The sequence below is a fragment of the Onychomys torridus genome, chromosome 10 (assembly GCF_903995425.1).
Source record: "Onychomys torridus chromosome 10, mOncTor1.1, whole genome shotgun sequence".
NCBI classification, from domain to species: domain Eukaryota; kingdom Metazoa; phylum Chordata; class Mammalia; order Rodentia; family Cricetidae; genus Onychomys; species Onychomys torridus.
Genome location: NC_050452.1, coordinates 42,624,698 through 42,644,617, shown reverse-complemented (window position 1 = coordinate 42,644,617; position 19,920 = coordinate 42,624,698). Strand labels below are relative to the sequence as shown.

The 19,920-nt window shown below is 39.7% G+C and overlaps 1 protein-coding gene across 1 annotated transcript in view; it reads left to right on the top strand.

The window, feature by feature from the left end:
- Slc30a9 (solute carrier family 30 member 9) overlaps positions 1–19,920 on the top strand; it is a 50,798-nt gene that overhangs the window by 22,481 nt on the left and 8,397 nt on the right. The window contains exons 4-11 of the mRNA XM_036201127.1: positions 407–506; positions 1,314–1,406; positions 1,823–1,905; positions 3,263–3,321; positions 10,843–10,910; positions 12,432–12,534; positions 14,656–14,711; positions 17,361–17,496. Of these exons, the coding sequence (XP_036057020.1) occupies positions 407–506; positions 1,314–1,406; positions 1,823–1,905; positions 3,263–3,321; positions 10,843–10,910; positions 12,432–12,534; positions 14,656–14,711; positions 17,361–17,496 (698 nt within the window). The remainder of the gene's footprint in view (positions 1–406; positions 507–1,313; positions 1,407–1,822; positions 1,906–3,262; positions 3,322–10,842; positions 10,911–12,431; positions 12,535–14,655; positions 14,712–17,360; positions 17,497–19,920) is intronic.

Below are 19,920 nucleotides of genomic sequence, written 5' to 3'. Positions count from 1 at the left end.
CTATTCTATATTCAGTATCCTTTATTACTTTCTGTTTTGACTGTTCATGAATGGTTTCATTCCACAGTTTATAAAACACTGAAGTATTCTGTAATTTTTATTGAAATCTCATTTCAGAGACCCAAAGCAACTTATATTGTTTTAATGCATTAGACAGAACAGTACTGATACAAGGTGTCTACTAGGTAAAGGTTGGTGTTTTAGCATCAGTTAGAGATGAACTATAGAGATAAATGCTAGACTTATGATTCATCCCAGTTTTCTTTACTGGGGGAGACATTCCTTTTTTCTCAGTACCATCTTATACATCAAGAAAATGTAACAACTGTGAAATTCAACAAGTATTCACTTTCCAGTAGGGCTTTCCATGTGCATACTTACGTATTTCTTTATGTTTCTGCTTTAGTCAAGGCGGTCCTTAAGAAAAGTGAATATGGATCAAAATACACTAAGAATAATTTCATCACTGGAGTAAGAGCAATAAATGAATTCTGTCTTAAATCTAGGTACAGTAATTTCAATGTATTACTCTGCAAATAATGTGGCCCTTTGTCTTTTTATTAATTTTCAAAATTAGCATGAAGATAATTGTTTATTGCTGTCACAGAATTTCTGTAAGACAACCAGTGATTAAATACAAAATAATGATCTAATATATTTAGTGATCTAAATATAAAATAACTCTAATAGTGACTTGATGAATAGAGAAACCTTTCAGAATTTAAGAGAAAGAAAAGTGATTACAAATGTGACTTAGACATTTCTAACTTGTGGAAATTTAATTGTGCTTGTGTATGCATGTGGGTGCATTGCTGTGGTGCATGTGTAGAGGTCAGAGGAAAACTTGTGGGTCTGAGGGACCCAACTCAGGCCATTAGGCTTGCCAGCAAAGACCTTTACCTGCTGAACCATCTTGCTGACACTTAATTTAAATTCTTAAATACAAGAGCGATACTCGTGTATATTCTAATTTTTACACATCTTAAAAGTTCCAGTGGTTATGCCAATAGTACAAGTATCAATGTGGGAGTTGCAACTGCCAACCAAGTAGTGATCAGTGCATTCAGGGTTATATGTATGGGAGTGGAGTCTATGTAGTGTTCTTCTATGTAATCTATCTAGTTCTTCATCAGTGATTATCTTTTTTACTGTATCCAGACAATTTTTTTATATTAAAAATGCTGTCTTTAAACTGATGTTTAGAACTGTACAGGTCTTTTCTTTCAAGATGAGGGTCACTGTAATTGTTTACTGTTGTTAACCTATAAGCTATAGGCATTATCTGAATCATTTCAACACATTTCTTTCTCCAGTGATTTAGAACAACTTCGAAAAATCAGACGACGAAGTCCCCACAATGATACCGAGTCCTTTACCGTGTTCTTGAGGTCAGATGTGGAAGCAAAGTAAGAGTACAATTTCTTCACAGCTGAGTGCATGCTGCATTTGGGATTATAATAACGTTTTCAACAATCTTCCAAATGACGTGTTTCTAAAATGATGTTTGCTTCTTTATCTGCACCTTGTTCTTTTTTTTGGAGCTGAGCATTGAACCTAGGGCCTTGCGCTTGTTAGGCGAGCGCTCTACCACTGAGCTAAATCCCCAACCCCTGTTCTTATATGTACTAGTTAAGTAAATATGTCCTCATTTGTAAGAACATTGCAGATGAGTTTATTTGAATTGCTTAGATTTGACTCAGAAGTTTAAGTGCTTTTTTTATAAGCTTCTTATATAGTTACAGTTCATTTATATTTAAATACAATTATAATAAAGTACTTTAAAATGCTTCTTGGTGGTGACCATGCGTGTATGTATACACAGAGCTTTGGAAGTTTGGGGAAGCCCTGAAGCTCTTGCCAGAGAGAAAAAATTGCGTAAAGAAGCAGAAATAGAATACAGAGAACGTAAGTATTTTTAATGTAAGGCTGGGTTTGTAACATCTGGGAAAGAACTGTGCCCTGAGAGCTGGGTACTCTCTAGTGCTTGCACGTCAGGGTTTGACTCGATCGCTCCAGCAGGTACCAGTTTTCACTGTGGGAATTATTTTAAAAAACAGAATCAGTTTGGTTTTTCTTGATAACTTTCTAAGCTGATAAGAGGAAGTGAAAAAACACTTTTTGGAGTTGCTCCTGAACAGTACTGGAAACACTTTGGATCTGATTTAAAGATTACCATTATGAAAGTGATAATTACTGCATTGTTATAGAAAGTATTGATTCAGTCACCACATTCATTCATTCAGCAAGTATCAAAGTCAGGCATGAATAAGAAACTATCCTTCAACTACAGACACAGTGAGACTCTCAGAGAGCTGAGTTTAGTGGTTCGGAGTTTAGGTTTAAGGCACTGAAAGATTTATTTTTACATGGTTTCAATCATATAAATGTATTTATTGATGCCAAAAGTATATGTATTTATGACTCAAAAAGAATGCAGTTTGATTTCCTAATACTCCCAAACAAATACAGAAATATAGTGCTTTCTTTCTTTTTCTATAGTAATTTTATATTCCTTCCTAGAGATAACAGTTATTGATAGATATTCCTCTTAGAATATTTCCAATACATTTTAAAATTTCTGTATATACTTTTTAAAAGATTATTTTATGTATTTGTATGTGTGCATGTCTTTGTGAGTATATGCATATGTGTGTGCAGGTGCCCCCAGAGTCCTGAAGAAGGCATCTAGTCCCTTGGTGTTGGAATTATAAGCATTTGTGAGCTCCCCAACACGGGTGATAGTGCTGGGGTCCAAACTCGGGTTCTCATGATTGAGCAGCAAGCTCTTTTAACTGCTGGGCCCGCTCTCCAGCAGCCTGTACACAGATGTTTTAACATAACATAAATGGGAAGGTACTGTGCATATACATACACTTGTACATCTTGTTCTTCATAGATACCAGTGTAATCCTGCTTTTCCATGTCTATGGAAAGAAACCTCCTGAACACATTCCTTCAGATGAGGGGGATGGTCAAGGTCTCATATAACTCAAGCTAGCCTCAAATTTGCTATGTAGCCAAGGTTAACTTAGAATTTCTGATTCTCCTGTTTATACCTCCTGAATGCTAGGATTACAGGTGTGTGCTACATCTGGCATACATGGTTCTGGGTAATGAACTTTGTACATGGTAAGCAAGCACTCTAGTTACTGAGCTATATCCTTATCCATTTAACACAGTCTTAAAAAAAAAAAAAGTTGTATTAATATAGACTGATTAGTAAGAATATATATGACCTAAACCTATCTTTTGATTCCTTTAGGGCTGTTTAGAAACCAAAGAATATTAAGAGAATATGGTGATTTCTTGGGAAACACAAAGGTGAGGATATCGTTTTAATTATGCGTACATGTTATTTGACAAACTCAATACATCATTAAATGTATATGATCATAATCCAAGAAATTCTAGCAAGTCTTTGATCATAGTCCAACATTTTTCTTGAGCACACTGTAATTAACTGGATTAATGTCTATTCATTTCTGTTTAGTTTTCTTGAAATTAAAATTGTGACATGGCTTTCCTGGGATTCCTAAGCATATATAGATAAAGGAGATTGTTTGCTTACTTTTTAGAAGGGTATTCTGTCTTTCATATCTTATATCTCTCATGCATATGCATATACATTCATACATTCACAGACATATGGATGGATATAAAAGCTCCTTAATTGCCTTTGTCTGCATCATCTACTCCAGTTCTAAGTCAGCACTGAGGCTGCCAGCTCTGCTCTTGCACATGAAGGCATCTCTTGAAAGAGAATTACACAGCCAGTTTGATGGTTCTTTATTCTTTGGCTGTATGTACACAGTGGACAGTTCGTGTGACTTCACTGTGGAATAGCTTAGTGTGCGCCTTTCCCTCTATTCCCAGACTTCCTGCAGCCTTCCCTTTTGCCTCTCAGCTACCGACTCTGCTTCAGACTTCATGGAGACAAAACAGATGGACAAGTGCCTCCTGACACAAAGTGGCTCTCTTTGGAATTTATTGACTTGATGGTGTGGTGTGGAATCATAAACATATGGCCATTCTGTTTTTAATTTCTGTGTAGTTTTCAGTTAGTTATAGTCAATATTTCATTAAAATAGGCTTTATGCCAGATGATTTTACTCAGTGCTAAGCAGATCTAAGCGTTTTGAACACATTTGAGGCAGGCTAGGTATGCTGTGGTCAGGTTAGGTGGATTAGATGTATCTTCAGTGTTCAGTATTTGATATTTGCGATGGCTTATAGAGAACCAGTCCTGTAAGTCAGACCATTTGAATTTGTTCAAAGTACCTCACTCTTTCTTTCCTTAACTTTATTTTTCTCTCATATAGTACATCCCAATTGCAGTTTCCCCTCCCTTCACTCCTCCCAGTCCCTCTCCTACCTCTCCTTCCCCCCAGATCCACTCCTCCTCTGTCTCCCTTCAGAAAAAGAGTAGCCCCCCCCTCCCAGATTCCCCGAACATGGTCTAACAAGATACAGTAAGACTGGGTGGAAACCCTCATAGTAAAGCTGGACAAGGCAACCCAGTAGGAGGAAAAGGGTCCGTGTGCAGGTAAAAGAGTCAGAGACATCCTCTCCCCACTCCCACCCCGACTCCCATTGTTGGGAGTCCCACAAGAACACCAAACTACACCACTAAAAGGTACCAGCAGAGGGCCCAGCTCATACCCATACAGGCTCCGTGTTTGCCGCTTTAGTCTCTGTGTGTCTTTATGAGCCTTCATTGATTCTGGGCTATGTTCTCATGGTGTCTTCAAACCCTCTGTCTCCTACAGTCCTTCCTCACCATCTTCTGTGGGGTTCCCCTGGCTTCTCCTAGTGTCTGGCTGTGTATCTCTGCATCTGCTCCCATCAGTTGCTGGATGATGCCCCTCTGATGACAGTTTGGCTAGGCACCAATCTGTGAGCATAACAATATCATTAGGAATCCTTTCATTGACTTTTTTTTTTTTTTTTTTTTTTTTTTTTTTGCCAGTCGTGTTTGATTCTATCCTGGGTTTCTGGGCTGTCCTGCCTCTGGTTCCTAGCCACTCAGGCAGTGTCAGACTCAGGCTCCTTCTCGTGGTGTAGGCCTTAAGTTGACCAGTCATTGAATACCTCTTTTTTCATCATTAGATAATAGACTTTTCTCTACACATGCTCCTAAATGCTCTCCTTTCCACAAGAAAGAATTAGTATTTGGAGAAATATAGCAAGTTTTCATTGAGTATCTCACCCCCTCTTGTCCTTTAAATTCAGTCCAATTGAGTTTTCAACTCATGATTCTTTCCAAAGTCACAAACAACATTCAAGAATCAAAGACACCTATGTCCAAGTAGACTTTCCATTTCTATTTGACTGGTCGGGATCTCCCACCAAGAACTTAATAGCGGGTATCTCTGGTTTGTGGCATATAATTCCAAGTACTCAGGAGGCAGAATCAGAAGGATCTCCTTATGTTCTAGGACAGCCAGGGCTACGTAGTGACATCATGCTCAAAAGAAACACACTTCCTTGCACAAGAAGAGAAAAAAGGAGTTAAATACTGTAGCTGGGTATCATAACTCATGCTTGTGATACCAGCACTTAGAAGGGTAAGGAGGAAGATTGCACAGATTAGAGCTAGCAGCAACTGAAGAGTGAGATTTTTTTCAAAGCAAACTAAGTTAACGCATAACTGGGGCAAAGGCTGCCTATGCAAATTGTCTTTTCTCTGGGTAACATTTAAGACTTGACCCCCTTTCATACAGCTCAGAACTGGACACAGCTGACCACTGTAGTTGGCTCTTACCTCGAGGTACCCCTCTGTCCATTCATTCAGATTCTGGGTTCTCTCAGGCGCTTTCTGGATGCAGCACTGAAGATGTGGTGTGAAGGTTGCAGTCTCGTCAGGTCTTGGGAGCTAGATTTCTCCTGTTGCAAGGTGACTTCCTTATAGTGTGGAATAACCTTGGCCAGTGACATCTGCCCCTTATGTCTGTTCATATGGACAGTCCTGCTGACTAGAATTACATGCCATCTCTATGTTATACTTTGGATGCAGACTCTTTTCCAGTTACACTTCTTTTGTCTCACAGGAACTCTTAGCAGCAAGAGATAAAGTCACAGTGTCCTTGCTTCTTTACCCAAAGCATTCTCTCTTCAGAGCAGTAGCTCACCTCTGATAATCTCATTTTGCAATGCCCTTTAATTCATTTCCCTTTAATTGGTTCTCCTTTCTTATGCCTTTCCTTAGGATCCTGACTTTAGGCTACTCCTTCACAGCCTTGCAAGTACCTTTGTCTCCTGAACAAGTTTAGCTCCACAGCCACAGTATTGCTTTGCAGTGCACCAGTATTGAGTAGTGTATGCGGCTTGCCCTAGGGGTCCTCGCTCCCATCAGTGGTGTCTTTAAACATACACCATGGAGCTTCTGGGGAGGTCAGAGACAGTTTGCAGGAGTCTGTTCTTCTCTTCTACTGTCTGGGGAACTCAGGTCAGCAGACTTGGTGTCAATACTTGTAACAATGTAAAACAAACTCAACTGTGAAAATTCCAAAATATAAAAAATGGATACAGAGATCCAGCTTCAATAATTATTGTTATTTTGTCATTCTGATCTTGTAAAAGTTGGGATTCTCTAGCTTTTTTTTTTTTTTTTTTTTTTTTTTTTTTTGAGGCGGATTTTTATTGTGGAACTTGTAAACAGTTTCTTCTAAGCTGTTTGCCAAGGGGGCTGTGGATCCTAGCTCTCCATGCTTTTGTATTCTCCAGAGTTTTATTCTCCTGGTAGATCCCTTTGGGGCCTTGTCATTACTTCTGATCTGGTTAATGCCGACATGTTTTCCTCTTTCCTCTCCATCCTTTAGCAGTGTGGTTTGAGTTTGGTGAACAGTTTTTCTTAGAATATTCTGTTTGATTTTAAGGGTCTTATTTCTCTCCCTTTGTCTCAACCTTCTCATTAAAGAAATCTTTGTTTTCTACTTTAAGCAATATTTTTCACTATTTGTGGTTTTTTTTGGTTTTTTGTTTTGTTTTGTTTTTTACTGTTTCCATCTCTTCACGATGAATTTGACATATTTCCAGTGTAATAAAAATATACACAGTTTTCAGTGAACAAGAGATAGTGGAAATCTAGACCCATGTTGGAGTTCTGTTGTATAAGTCGGAGTGAAGTTGAAGCCACTTGCACAAGATTTATCCTGCACAGTTCCTTCACTTGCCCCAAAGGCAGTTCAGCACAAAACTAGGGGCAGCTGGCTTTGGGCTGTATTTTAAGGCCTGACCTTTACATTCTAGGCTCCAGAGCTAGCTCAAGACAAAAGCAAGCACAGCAGCAGGCACATACAAAAGCAGAACGGCATAGATGATCAGGATTGCAGTTTACCTACCTTTTACTAAAACTGAAGTCTCCCTCCTTGCCAAATGGCAGGTATAAAATACACGTTTGAATTACAGTTGTTGTCTGGGTAATTATTACAGTTTTAGTAAGGAACATCCTGGCACTTCAAGACCTATTGTAGCCAGCAAGAGGGACAGAGTTGTCATCAGCTGTGTGATTTACCAAGAATGAAGTCCCCATAAAACCTCCAACTGTATTACAGATTGCTCTCACCTATGACTCAGGAGTCTAAACCCTATGTTGGGAGGTAGAGACAGAGGGATGGCACGTTCAACGCCAGCCTGAGCCACACAGCAAGATCCAATCTCAACTCCTGTCACACCCTGCCCCATGTCCATATTGTAGCCAAGTCTAGGAGGCACACCCAGCATCCTCCCAAGATTTTGTTGAACTCCATTACTAAGTCAGCCTCCAAGGAGCAGTAGAGAGGGAAGGATGTGTACAGAGGCCAGCAGCCGGGAAGGAGGGAATTCTTTGGCAGCCAGAGATGGGAGGAAGGTTGAAGTCCACCAGCAGCAGCTTCCTTGCTCACTAGGATCCCCAGACCATCTTTGCTCTTCATTAATTTCTCTTGCTCAGTCCTCTTTGCAGAGGGCTCCACTTAGTTATCTGATCTTCAAACATTAGAGACTAGTTTTGGAGTGAAGAGATGGCATACCATGTGTGTACTCATGGAGAGGCCAGAGATTGATGTCAAGTATCTATCACTATTGCTCTCCCACCTTAGTTTTTGAGACAGGGTCTCCCACTGAATCCAAAGCTCACTGATTAGCCAAGACTAATTTGTCAGCAAGCTTTTAGGATCCCCTTTTGTCTCTGCTTCCCAATGTTTATGTTACAGATGCGCATTGTATGAACATGGATTATTAGAGGTCCAAATTGAGGTCTTCATGCGTGTATAGTGTCTTAGTCAGTGTTAGACAGCGACAAAACACCATAACCAAAAAGCAAGTTGGGGAGGAAAAGGTTTATTTGGCTTAGACTTCCATACCATAGTGCATTACTGAAGGAAGTCAGCAGAAACAGGGCAGGAACCTGGAGGCAGAAGCTGATGCAGAGGCCATGAAGGGGTGCTGCTTACTGGCTTGCTAATCCTGGCTTGCTCATCCTGCTTTTCTTTCCTTTTTTATTTTTTGAGACATGGTTTCTCGGCTGTCTTGTCTTGGAACTCACTTTGTAGACCAGGCTGGCCTATGATTCAGAGATCTACCTGCCTCTGCCTCCCAAGTGCTGGAATCAAAGGCATGCGCCACCACTATCTGGCAGCCTGCTTTTTTATAGAACCCTGGACCACAAGCCTAGGGATGGCACCACCTACAATGGGCTTCTCCCCACCCATCAGTCACTAATTAAGAAGATACCCTACAGTCTTGCTTGCAGCCCAGTCTTATGGAGACATTTTCTTCATTGAGTCTCCTTCCTCTCAGCTAGGTTGTAGCAGACGTAAACTAGCCAACATGCATAGTGAGACTTTGACATTGAGCCATCTTCTCAGCTCTCATTAGATTCTTTCTCACTTTTTGGTTTTTTTTGTTTTGTTTTTGTTTTTCAAGACAGGGTTTCTCTGTAGCTTTGTAGCCTGTCCTGGACTAGCTCTGTAGACCAGGCTGGCCTCGAACTCACAGAGCTCCTCCTGCCTCTGCCTCCCGAGTGTTGGCTAGATTCTTTTTTAAAAATTATTATCTTTTAATTTTATAATTAATTTAATTTTACATATCAGCCACAGATTCCCCTGTTCTCCCTCCTCCCACCCCCCACCCTCCCCCCAATCCATCCCCCATTCCCATCTCCTCCAGGGCAAGGACTCCCCTGGGGATTCAGCTCAGCCTGGTAGATCCAGTCGAGGCATGTCCAGTCCCCTCCTCCCTTCACCCAGGCTGAGCAATTCTTTATGGGCCCTTTTATACTTTGAATTCATTAGTATGGCCCACTGTCATCTTCTCCAAAATAGACTCCTAATATGGCTGCCTATTACCTTGTCCCTCTTGAAACCTTAGCCTAACCTAAATTCTTAGCATCTCCTACATGGTTACCATTTTAGTTAGTTTCTCCACCTTCTGCTTTTTCTCTACATCACAAACTGTATCTTTTGAAAGCATGAATTAGACTGTGTTACCTCTGCTTAGAATTGTCCAGTGGTTTCTTTTTGCCGGTAGCATCAAATTCAAAATGTATTCTACCAAGTTCTGTGGTGTGTGGCCCTGTGTGCGCTCTCTTGCTGCTGCCTCCCTTTCCTTCTTCCTCTACTCCTGCCATTCCTCTTGCTTCCTGAGCTTCAGCACAGTGGCCTACATGCCTTTGTCCTTGATTTCAGCTAAGCTCATTTCTATTCCAGTGTCTTTGGACTTGCTACAAACTTCCTCACACATGCTTCTAGACTTTTCATGATTGCTTCTTTGTCATCAAGCCTCTTTTCCTGACTGTTGTAGCTAAACTAACACTCCCCCACTACCACAGTATCTGTTTTCTTTTCTTTGTGATCGCCTCACTATCTGATGTTAGGCATTTCTTCACAAATTTCTTCTGGCCTCATCTACTAGAGTAAAGCATCCTAGCACCTAGAACTGTGCCAGATATTCAGTAGCTATACAATAAGCATCATGAATAATTGACATTAAGATCACTACATAAATTTAATAGAGATGTAAAGTACCATGATAAACTTATAGTAGATTGACTCTGTGGGTGGTCAAGAAAGCTTTGTGTAGAAAGGTGATGCTTGGCCAGGTGTGGAGCGAACGGGCTAGACTGAGATCTCATTAGACAGTAGTAGTGTTCCTGGGAAGAAGAAACAAGAAGGAAGTATGTATTTCAGTGACAGCGGGACTGTTTCTCCTCAACGCGTCTCCACTTGCTGGTCTGTTAGGCAATTAAACAGTTCTCACTGGAGGTCTTTGGTGTTGAGAGAACACTAGGTTAAGCCAGAGCAGCAGACCTGTCACGCTTTGCTGTTCTTTTAAAGTGAAGGAGTTGAAATGGAGAATTTTGGAGTGTGTGAATTTCAGGTCAGAGCATTGGTCACTTGAGTGCTAGCTCCTCTGGAGCCATTTCAGTCTTTTCTAGAAGCGGGCAGCCTGGGAATTCTAGGAACAGAATAAGCATCTGAGGGTTTGGAAAAGTACCCAAATGCTACATACTCCCAGATATATTTTATTTAATTGCACGTATTGGGTGGGGGGGGATCAGCTATGTACATGTGATGTGGTGCCCTCAGAGGACAGAAGTCATCAGATCATCTGGAGCTGGAGTAGTGACAGGCTGTTGTGATCCACCCACATGGGTGCTGGGAACCAAACTTGCTTTCTCTGCAAGAAGAGTACACGCTCCCTAACATCCATCTCTCAAAGCCCAGACTATACCCTTTTAAAGAGAATTGGGATGAGCAGACTTGGAAAGTAAGCCTCGTTCAGAGGTGGGGGATAAGTGGTGTGCCCGTCAGAGCCCTTCCTGCCGTGCGTCTCTGAGAGACTTTGTGTGCTCTTGTCCTACAGCCTCGCTCCAGGACCATGTCAGTGTTCCTCAAGGGACCCGGAAAAGTGGTGATGGTTGCCATCTGCATGTGAGTTTTGGAGTAGAAATATATGCCTTTGACACATGTCCTTGAAGATATAGACGTCCTAGCTGGTGGTTAGCAGCACAGAGCCTTTGTTATTCTAGGAGGAAGTGGAGCTACGTCATGGCCAGTGAAGTGGTGGGGAAGCGTATGGACATTTGTACTGGGGTTTTCGTATTTTTGATGTAGATTTGAGTTTAGCCCCGAAAATGCTAATGGAGTTTGTCATTTTTTAAGTTACCCCGGGCCAGCTCAGGTCACAGCTAAAGAGTGTTTGTATTTTCTTCCTTAACTTTGGAAGAAACAATGTTTTTATTAAATGTTTTATAAATTCCTTCTTTCCTCTGGCTTTTTGATTCCTATTTTCTTTACCTTTTATCCATTTTGCTAGTTAACTTTAGGCTATGTACTAGCTGGTTTTGTGTGTCAACTTGTACAAACTGGAGTCATCAGAAAGGAAGGACCCTCCATTGAGGAAATGCCTCATGAGATCCAGCTGAAAGGCATTTTCTCAATTAGTGATCAATAGGAGAGGGCCCATCCATGGGCTGGTGGTCCTGGGTTCTGTATGAAAGCAGGCTGAGCAAGCCAGTAAGCAGCACCCTCCATGGTTTCTGCATCAGCTCCTGCCTCCAGGTTCCTGCCCTGTTTGAGTTCCTGTCCTGACTTCCTTTGATGATAAACAATGATGTGGAAATGTTTCTCCCCAACTGGCTTTTTGGTCATGGTGTTTCATTGCAGCAATAGAAACTCTAACTTAGACAGCCTATATAAAAGCATTAATTTTGTAAATCAGTAGTTTTTTTTAACATCTTAAAAATACAATTTGGAAATTATGAGAGGATTGGAAATGTATAATGTATGATCCTTGGAGGATTGGAGGGCCCTAGATTGGAAGAAAGAATTTCCAATAAGGATTAAGGATGATGATATCTAATTAGAATACTTAGAATTGTTGTCAAGAAGGATGTCCAGGTTTCTGCTTGGACAGTGAGTAAATATTGCTCTACCAGTACATCAGAATCAGGGGAAGGACAGGAGGAAAGAAAATGATTTTTGGCTTTTAGTCTGAGGTGTCTGTAAGGGTGTCGATGTGGAGAGTCAACAGGATCAGTTCTCTGCCAGTAGAGTAGGGATAATAATAGCCTTCCTTGTGAGGAATGTATGTAACATAGAAACTAATTAGCATAGTACCCAATCCTTAATATGTACCTGATAAGATTATTGTTACTGTATAATACTGGTCTCAAGCCCGGGGGAGATCTAGGCTAGAGATTTAGAGTTATGAATTATTAGTCTACAGATGACACTTAAAATCCTAGCAGTACTTAAGATTACCTGGAGAATAATATATACAGTATTAGGAAGACAAAGTCTTCCACATATGGCATTGCCTATTACATACTTCCTGGTATCATATTCCATACCTTTATATTTATACCTGAACTGTAGGGAGTTCTTTTTAACTTACTTTTAATAGAATCTAGTATAAATAAACATTTGCTGAATTATTTCCTTTCTCTCTAGTAATGGCTTAAACTGCTTCTTTAAATTCCTTGCCTGGATTTATACGGGTTCAGCAAGTATGTTCTCAGAAGCTATACATTCATTATCTGATACTTGTAACCAGGTAAGGAGGAAATGTTTCATTAGTTTTAAACTAATTTCTTAATAGACTTTAGTCAGAAAGTGACTTGTTAAAAAATACTCTGCAGTTGGTTTTAGGGGAAATGCAGCTTTTTTAATTTGAGTATTTAAGAACAGTGGCTTTGTATATGTAGGTTCTGTATCTGTGCTTCCATATCCTCACAACCAGCTGTGGATTAAAAATACGAAAAAGGAATGGGCATGGTAGCATACCCTTAGTCCCGGCACTGGAGGGAGGGGCAGGTAGAGCTGTGAGTGTGAACCTAGCCTGGTCTGTAGAGTGAGTTCTGGGACAGCCAGAGCTCCATGGAGAGACCCTGCCTCAAACAACAGGGAGGAGGGTGGGTCATACTGTACAGACTTTGGCCCTTATCACTATTCTTTTTTTTTTTTTTCTTTCTCTTTTTAAAATTTGCTTATTTTATGTGTATGGATGTTATGTCTGCATATATGTCTGTGCACCCTATGGATGTCTAATGCCACAAGAGGGCAATAGATCCCTTGGGCCTAGAGTTACAGAGCCACCATGTTCGTGCTGGAAATGGAAGCTGGATCCTCTGCAAGAGCATGATTGAACCATTTCTCCAACCCCACCCCCACCATTCTTAACAACAGAGTTTAACATTAATGTCTGTACTATTTATATTGTATTTATATTGTATGAGAAGTAATAGAGATGTGGTTTAAAATATATAAGAGGATACTTGTAGGTTATTTGAAAATACTGTCTAAAACTTGAGGATTGTGATGCTTGCCCCTTTATTCCCAGCACTCAGGAGGTAGAAGCAGGCAACTCTCTGTACGTTTGAGGCCAGCCTGGTCTACAGAGTGAGTTCCAGGACAGCCAGGGCTACATAGTGAGACACTGTCTCAAAAAAAGAAAAAAAGAAAGAAAATTTAGGTTTCTCTAAGTGGTTCTGAAACTAATTTTTGAATAATAATGGACAGCAGCATTCAGAAATAGGCTGGCTGTGGAGTACATGCCTGTTACTCCAGCATGTGGAGGTGGATGGATCAGGAACTATACTATAATCTTTAAAATGTGATACAAATCACTATGAATATATAAGTAAATTTTTTTGTAGTAAGCTTTTATGCTTTAAGAACTACCAACAATGAGATAGGAAGTATAAATTTATCATTTACTACATGTTTAGTTATAGTCTTTTATAGAAGAGATGCCTTTTGTTTGTTTGTTTGTTTGTTTTAGATTTATTTTTATTATTTTATGTGTATGAGTGTCCCACCTCCGTGTACATCTGTGTTCCACATGTGTATATTAGTATCACAAAACATTAAGAATCAATCTAGCAAAAGCTGCACAAAGCTTTTACATTGAAAGCTACATAAACTATTGCTGAGAGTTTTAGAAAGATCTAAAGAAGGGCTGGTGCACAGCTCAGCTGTGAGTGCTTCCTTAGACTCTGTCAGGCTGAGGTGTGGTCCCCAGGACCACAAAGGAGAGAAGTGCGTGGGGAGAATTTGCTGCAGATAAGCTAGTGATCTACAGACTGAATGGATTCTAATCATTATGCCAGCAGAGTTATTCCTTGTTTTGTTTGTGACCGAGCCTTGAAGTACAGTAGCTCGGACTGGCCTACATTCAAGACCCCTCCCCGAATAGGACTTGTGGGAGATTTTCCCATGTCAGTACAGAACCCTAGCTTGCTATTTTAAACTGCTGTAGGAGTCATTTGTTAAGGTTGATCATTTGCACTGCATTCCCTACTGATGGAATTTTAGGTTCCTTTGTGGTTATTATCTTGGTTTAGTTTGGTGTGGTTTCGTTTTTTGAGATGGGTCTCAGTTTACAGCCCAAGATAGACTCAAAATCGATTCTCCTGCTTCAAGTACTAGGAGTTTAAGCATATGCCTCCATGTCCAGCTTTTCAAGTGTCTCATCCTTATAAACAATGTCGTTTTGAATTCCCTTGGGTTTGTCTTTACTTTTCTATATGAGGATTTATTTTTCATACTATGATTGCTCAGCCATTGATGTGCATATAGGATTTCTTTATTGTTACTCTTTACATCTTCCATATTGGCTTACTCATTGTATTCTCCATCTTGGTAATCACTGCTTACTGTTTGTTCTTTTCCATAGGGTTTGCTAGCACTGGGCATCAGCAAGTCTGTCCAAACACCAGACCCTTCTCACCCGTAAGGACACTACCTCTGATTTGAATGTGCTTTAAGTCATTGAAATAAGAACCAAGGAATTTGAGAAGTCCGAACTTTATATAGCATCAGATTGAGATTGGGTCATTTCCTTTTATTGTCTAAAGTGTGAGGGTCAAAATAAAGTCAAGGCATAATTTGAAAATGGAGTTGAAATCATTTTTATGCTTTCTAATCCAGCCTGGAGATCTTCTCCATACTTGATAAAAACAAAACACTTATCTTAGAGTTCTGTTTCATCCTTATAAACAATGTCGTTTTGAATTCCTTTGGGTTTGTCTTTACTTTTCTATACTAGGATTTATTTTTCATCCATTTTTCAAGGAAGTGTATTTCATTTTGAACTTAATTGGCTATGTAATCTAAAGTTTTGATATTAAACTTTTAAAAATGCACACTTCATACTTACCTTTATTTTAATGCTTTTATTATGATTGAGAAATATTTTAATGACATTTCAAAATTACATATTTGTGAAGTGAGTGTTTTTTAAAATATATTACTTTGATTATGTCAGTGACTAGATGTGGATATTTATTTTTGTTACATCTATTAACAGCCACCCAAATGTTTGAGCTCCATATTCGTTGTTATTTTAACTACCTTCATTAATACAGTTTGATCAATGTTAAGGCAGAAAGTACATCTTTATATGTGAAGGTGTCTTTCTTAGTGCTTTGTAAATACCTGTCCTTACTTGAAAGCAGGACACTACTGTTTTAATAATAACAACACATTTTTAATATTCTGGAATTATGAGTTTCTAGTATAGAGAGCAAATGTTAATTACACATCTACTATGTTTTACTATCTCTTGAAAAAATGCTTTCCTTACTGATTTTCCACACAAAAAATTTAAGAGGGTAAGTTTTAAATTTTATGTTCTGAAGATTGCATCTTAGGTTATTTCCAGTAGCTCATTTTAACAGTACCTGTTACTGTAACTAAATTTTGGATAGTATTTAGTTTAAGGACATTCAGATATGAATAGCCACACAGGACTAGTAACTTACTGTAGTAGACAGTGCAGATCTACATAGTACAAGTTTTCAGTAAGAACCTGTGGTGCAAGCCAGGCGTGGTGGCACATGATTTTAATCCAGCACTCAGGAGGCAGAGGCTGGTGGATCTCTGAGTTTGAGGCCAGCCTGGTCTACAGAGTGAGTTCCAGGACAGCCAGGGCTGTTACACAGAGAAACCCTGTCTTGAAAAACAAAACAAAGGAGAGAGAGAAAAAAAAAAGCAAAAACAGAATCTACAGTGCTTTGACAATACATAGAACTAAAGCAGTATAATGTAATCATTGGTTTAAATTGGCATATAGTTGGTGTTACTTTGGAGAAAACTTTAGAAAAAGAATAGTTTTCTAAGTCAAATTTGTAAAACATTGTCACATCAGTAAACTAGGATTCTCTATGGCTACACTACATCTTTGCACAAAGAGAATTCCATTAACTCTTTCAAGTTTAGATTCGTTGTTTGAAAGTCTGTCTGCCAGAGAGTGCAGTACTGTTTAGGTTTAAGAGTACATTTCTCAGGAAACATTTTTATAAATGAAAGAGTCTACTTCTCATAGTATGTCATAGTTTCCAAATGTCCTAATAGTGCTGTATTGGTACTTAAAATAGTACAAATTAATGGTTCCTTTTGACCAAAGATGATTAGAAGAATAAATTATCCATGAAAACATGCAGAAAACTAAAGTTATTGGTTCAGCTGTTTATTAAACTGTTCAGAACCAGCAGTAAGTTTCATGTTAAATTGTTCAGTATTAAGCAGCAAAATTACAGGTAATACACATCATAGACTAACCACAGGACCACAATATTCAATTAGAAGCTGCAATCCAAGGAAATTGAAGTATTGCCCTATTCGTTAAATATCTTAATGTATTTTTTAAAACATTAATTTTGGTGCTGGAGAAATGGCTCAGAGGTTGGGAGCAGTGACTGTTCTTCCAGAGGACCTAGGTTCAATTCCCAGCAACCACATGGCAACTCACAACTGTCTGTAACTCCTGTTCCAGGGAATCTGACACCCTACAGATAGATATACATGCAAGCAAAACACAAATGTAATTAAAATACACATAGTGAATATAAGGAAAGGTTAATTTTCCTGACATCTGTGGAATGTAATTATAAAGTAGTTCTGATAAATCAAAGTAGACTATATGAAATAGAGATGAATTAAGTAATATTACTTTATTTTTATATATTTTCAAAGATCTTGCATCTCCCCCCATTTTGTATACTGTGGGGGTTTTTTGTTTGTTTTATGAAATTTGAACTTTGTGCTTACAGTGTTTATTATACAAAACTACACCATTTTAATAGTCTAAGAATGTTTTTTCAGGCTGGAGAAATGCCTCAGTGGTTAGGAGCATTGACTCCTCTTCCAGAGGTCCTGAGTTCAATTCCCAACAACCACATGGTGGCTCACAACCATTTGTAATGAAATCTGGTGCCCTCTTCTGGCCACATGCAGGCAGAACAGTGTATAAACATGATAAAGAAATAAATCTTTATTTAAAAAAAAAAGAAGAATGTTTTTCATTTTCATTGACTTATTAAACACATTTTGAAAGTTAGTGTACGGTTTTCCAAACTATATGTTCTTTTTATCTTCCAGGTATGGCTTTTCAAATATGCGCTATATTTCTTCATTGATTAGTGGTGTTGGTATTTTCATGATGGGCGCAGGACTCTCTTGGTACCATGGAATCATGGGATTGCTTCATCCTCAACCAATGGAATCCCTTCTATGGGTAATCATCTTTTCCCCCCACTTTGATATATGAAGTACTATGACTTTGTTGTATTATATTAGAGAATAGGAATAATGTGCCTCTTGGCTGTGTCACATAGGTTATTTATATATGGTTCTGTTTTACAGGTAAGTATTTATGACTTCGGAATCCACAGATGGAGTGATTTTAAACAATTTTTACTTATGTGTTTGCCTACATGTATGCCTGTGCGGCACATGTATGTCTGATGCAGGCAAAGGCCAAAAGAGGATGCCAGCTCCCTTGGGACTGGCGTTAAAAAGCTGTGAGCTGCCTTGGAGTGCGGGTCCAGTGCTCTTAACTGCTGAGCTATCTCTCTAGCCCCTCATTTGGTCATGTTAAACAGTAGGATCTCCATACGTATAATTAGTAAGCACATCCTCTTTGATTAAAATCTTGGGCAATTCTACAAATTTTTTAAAGATGCTATTGAAGACCAAGAAAGAACTCTATTCACTTTTAGTGCCAGGAATAGCCTTATATGAGTAATTACAATTTCCAGTCACTTGTCAAAAGATAGAACTGCATTTAATGTTAAAGCAAAATGAAAAGGAGCTTTGTTTTGTTGCCCCTGAGGCCTCCATCAGGTTGGGGCGGGTGGGGGGGGGGGCGCTACCCTGAGGAACTCAGAAAGAAGGATGGTCACTGTCAGTTTTGTTACATCAAAGCTCTTCTTCTGCTCAGTAGGCAGTGCCCAACACTGGGTAGGGAACAGGAAGTACTAACACTGGTCTGCTCTGGCCTTTGTAGGTCTTTAAACTACCTTCCTTTCATGGGCATGTCTTAGAGAATAGGCTGCTTTGCTGCTCTGACTCCTTAGATAGACAGACTGGTTGTCTACTACCCCTCTCAGCTTCTGATAGACACTGACTGGTCCTGTACTACCTCTCAGCTTCCCATAGACACAGACTGGTCCTGTACTACCTCTCAGCTTCCCATAGACACAGACTGGTCCTGTACTACCTCTCAGCTTCCCATAGACACAGACTGGTCCTGTACTACCTCTCAGCTTCCCATAGACACTGACTGGTCCTGTACTACCTCTCAGCTTCCCATAGACACTGACTGGTCCTGTACTACCTCTCAGCTTCTGATAGACACAGACTGGTCCTGTACTACCTCTCAGCTTCCCATAGACACAGACTGGTCCTGTACTACCTCTCAGCTTCCCATAGACACAGACTGGTCCTGTACTACCTCTTAGCTTCCGATAGACACAAGATGGTCCTGTACTACCTCTCAGCTTCCCATAGACACTGACTGGTCCTGTACTACCTCTCAGCTTCCGATAGACACAGAGTACTCATATACTCAGCTTCCAGGCATTTGGTAAGAATGCCTTTTAGATATTTCCAAAGACTCCAACTCGGCCCTGTGGCTAAGACTTGTACACAAGACATGTTACTCTCTGTGGGGCTCTGTGGGTTTGTTTTTCCCCCTCTCTCCTTACAGCCCCCATCAGTAACCTTGCCTGCAGATTATTGTTCACGGGCGCATCAGACACAGTTGGCTATAATCTCCAAACTCCTCAGGCACGTAGTAAGCCTATTGAACAATCTCAGCAACTCAACACATTCATCATAGAAATGTTCACCTTTGACCTCCTTACTCTGCAGCTTGTCTACAGCAGTGCTAGGTGTAACACCAAGGTGTGGTCTGGTGGTTAGAAAGAGGCCTCTGAAGATTATATAGTTCATTCTGGTGTTAGAATATTCTGGAGTGTGAGTGAACTTACAACATTTTTTTGTTGTTGTTTTGATCATAGAATAGCACATAATTAGTCTTATTTTAACTTTCTGTTATCCCATACATATCTATATAATAACAAGCCAGTTAAACTTGGCTTATTTTATTTTTGTTGTTTGGTTATTAAGACAAAGTGTTTTGCTTTGACACTCAGGCTGGCCTTGAACTTTAGAACTCAGGCCTCATTCTTTTCCTCCACTCCCTGTGCTGGGCAAATGCCACCACGTCTAGCCCTCTGATTACGTTTTTTTGGGGCTAGTTTCTTACTTTTTTTTAGCCATAGTACATTTTGTGTAGTTAAGTGAACAAGATTTACCTCTCCACTCTGAATGTGTTTAGCCACACCTCGCAGTCCTAGCGTCATCTAATTGAATAGCATCATTTGACGGAGGTGAAGCAGTCTCTCAAGCTAGAAAGTGATGGGGTCTATTTTTAATTGTGTTTAAATCTTCAAGTTTCTAGCACATCTTGTCTTTGAGTAACTGAGTAGGATTCCGTTGGAATGAGGCACTTTATAAATAATGGATTCAATAGACTAAAACTTACTTTAATAGACACTACTTCAGAATCCTTGACTTTGGGTATTTTAAGTTAAAACATTTTTTCAGGAGTGGGGAGAGCACTGAGACAGGGTTTCTCTGTCTGTGTCCCTGGCTT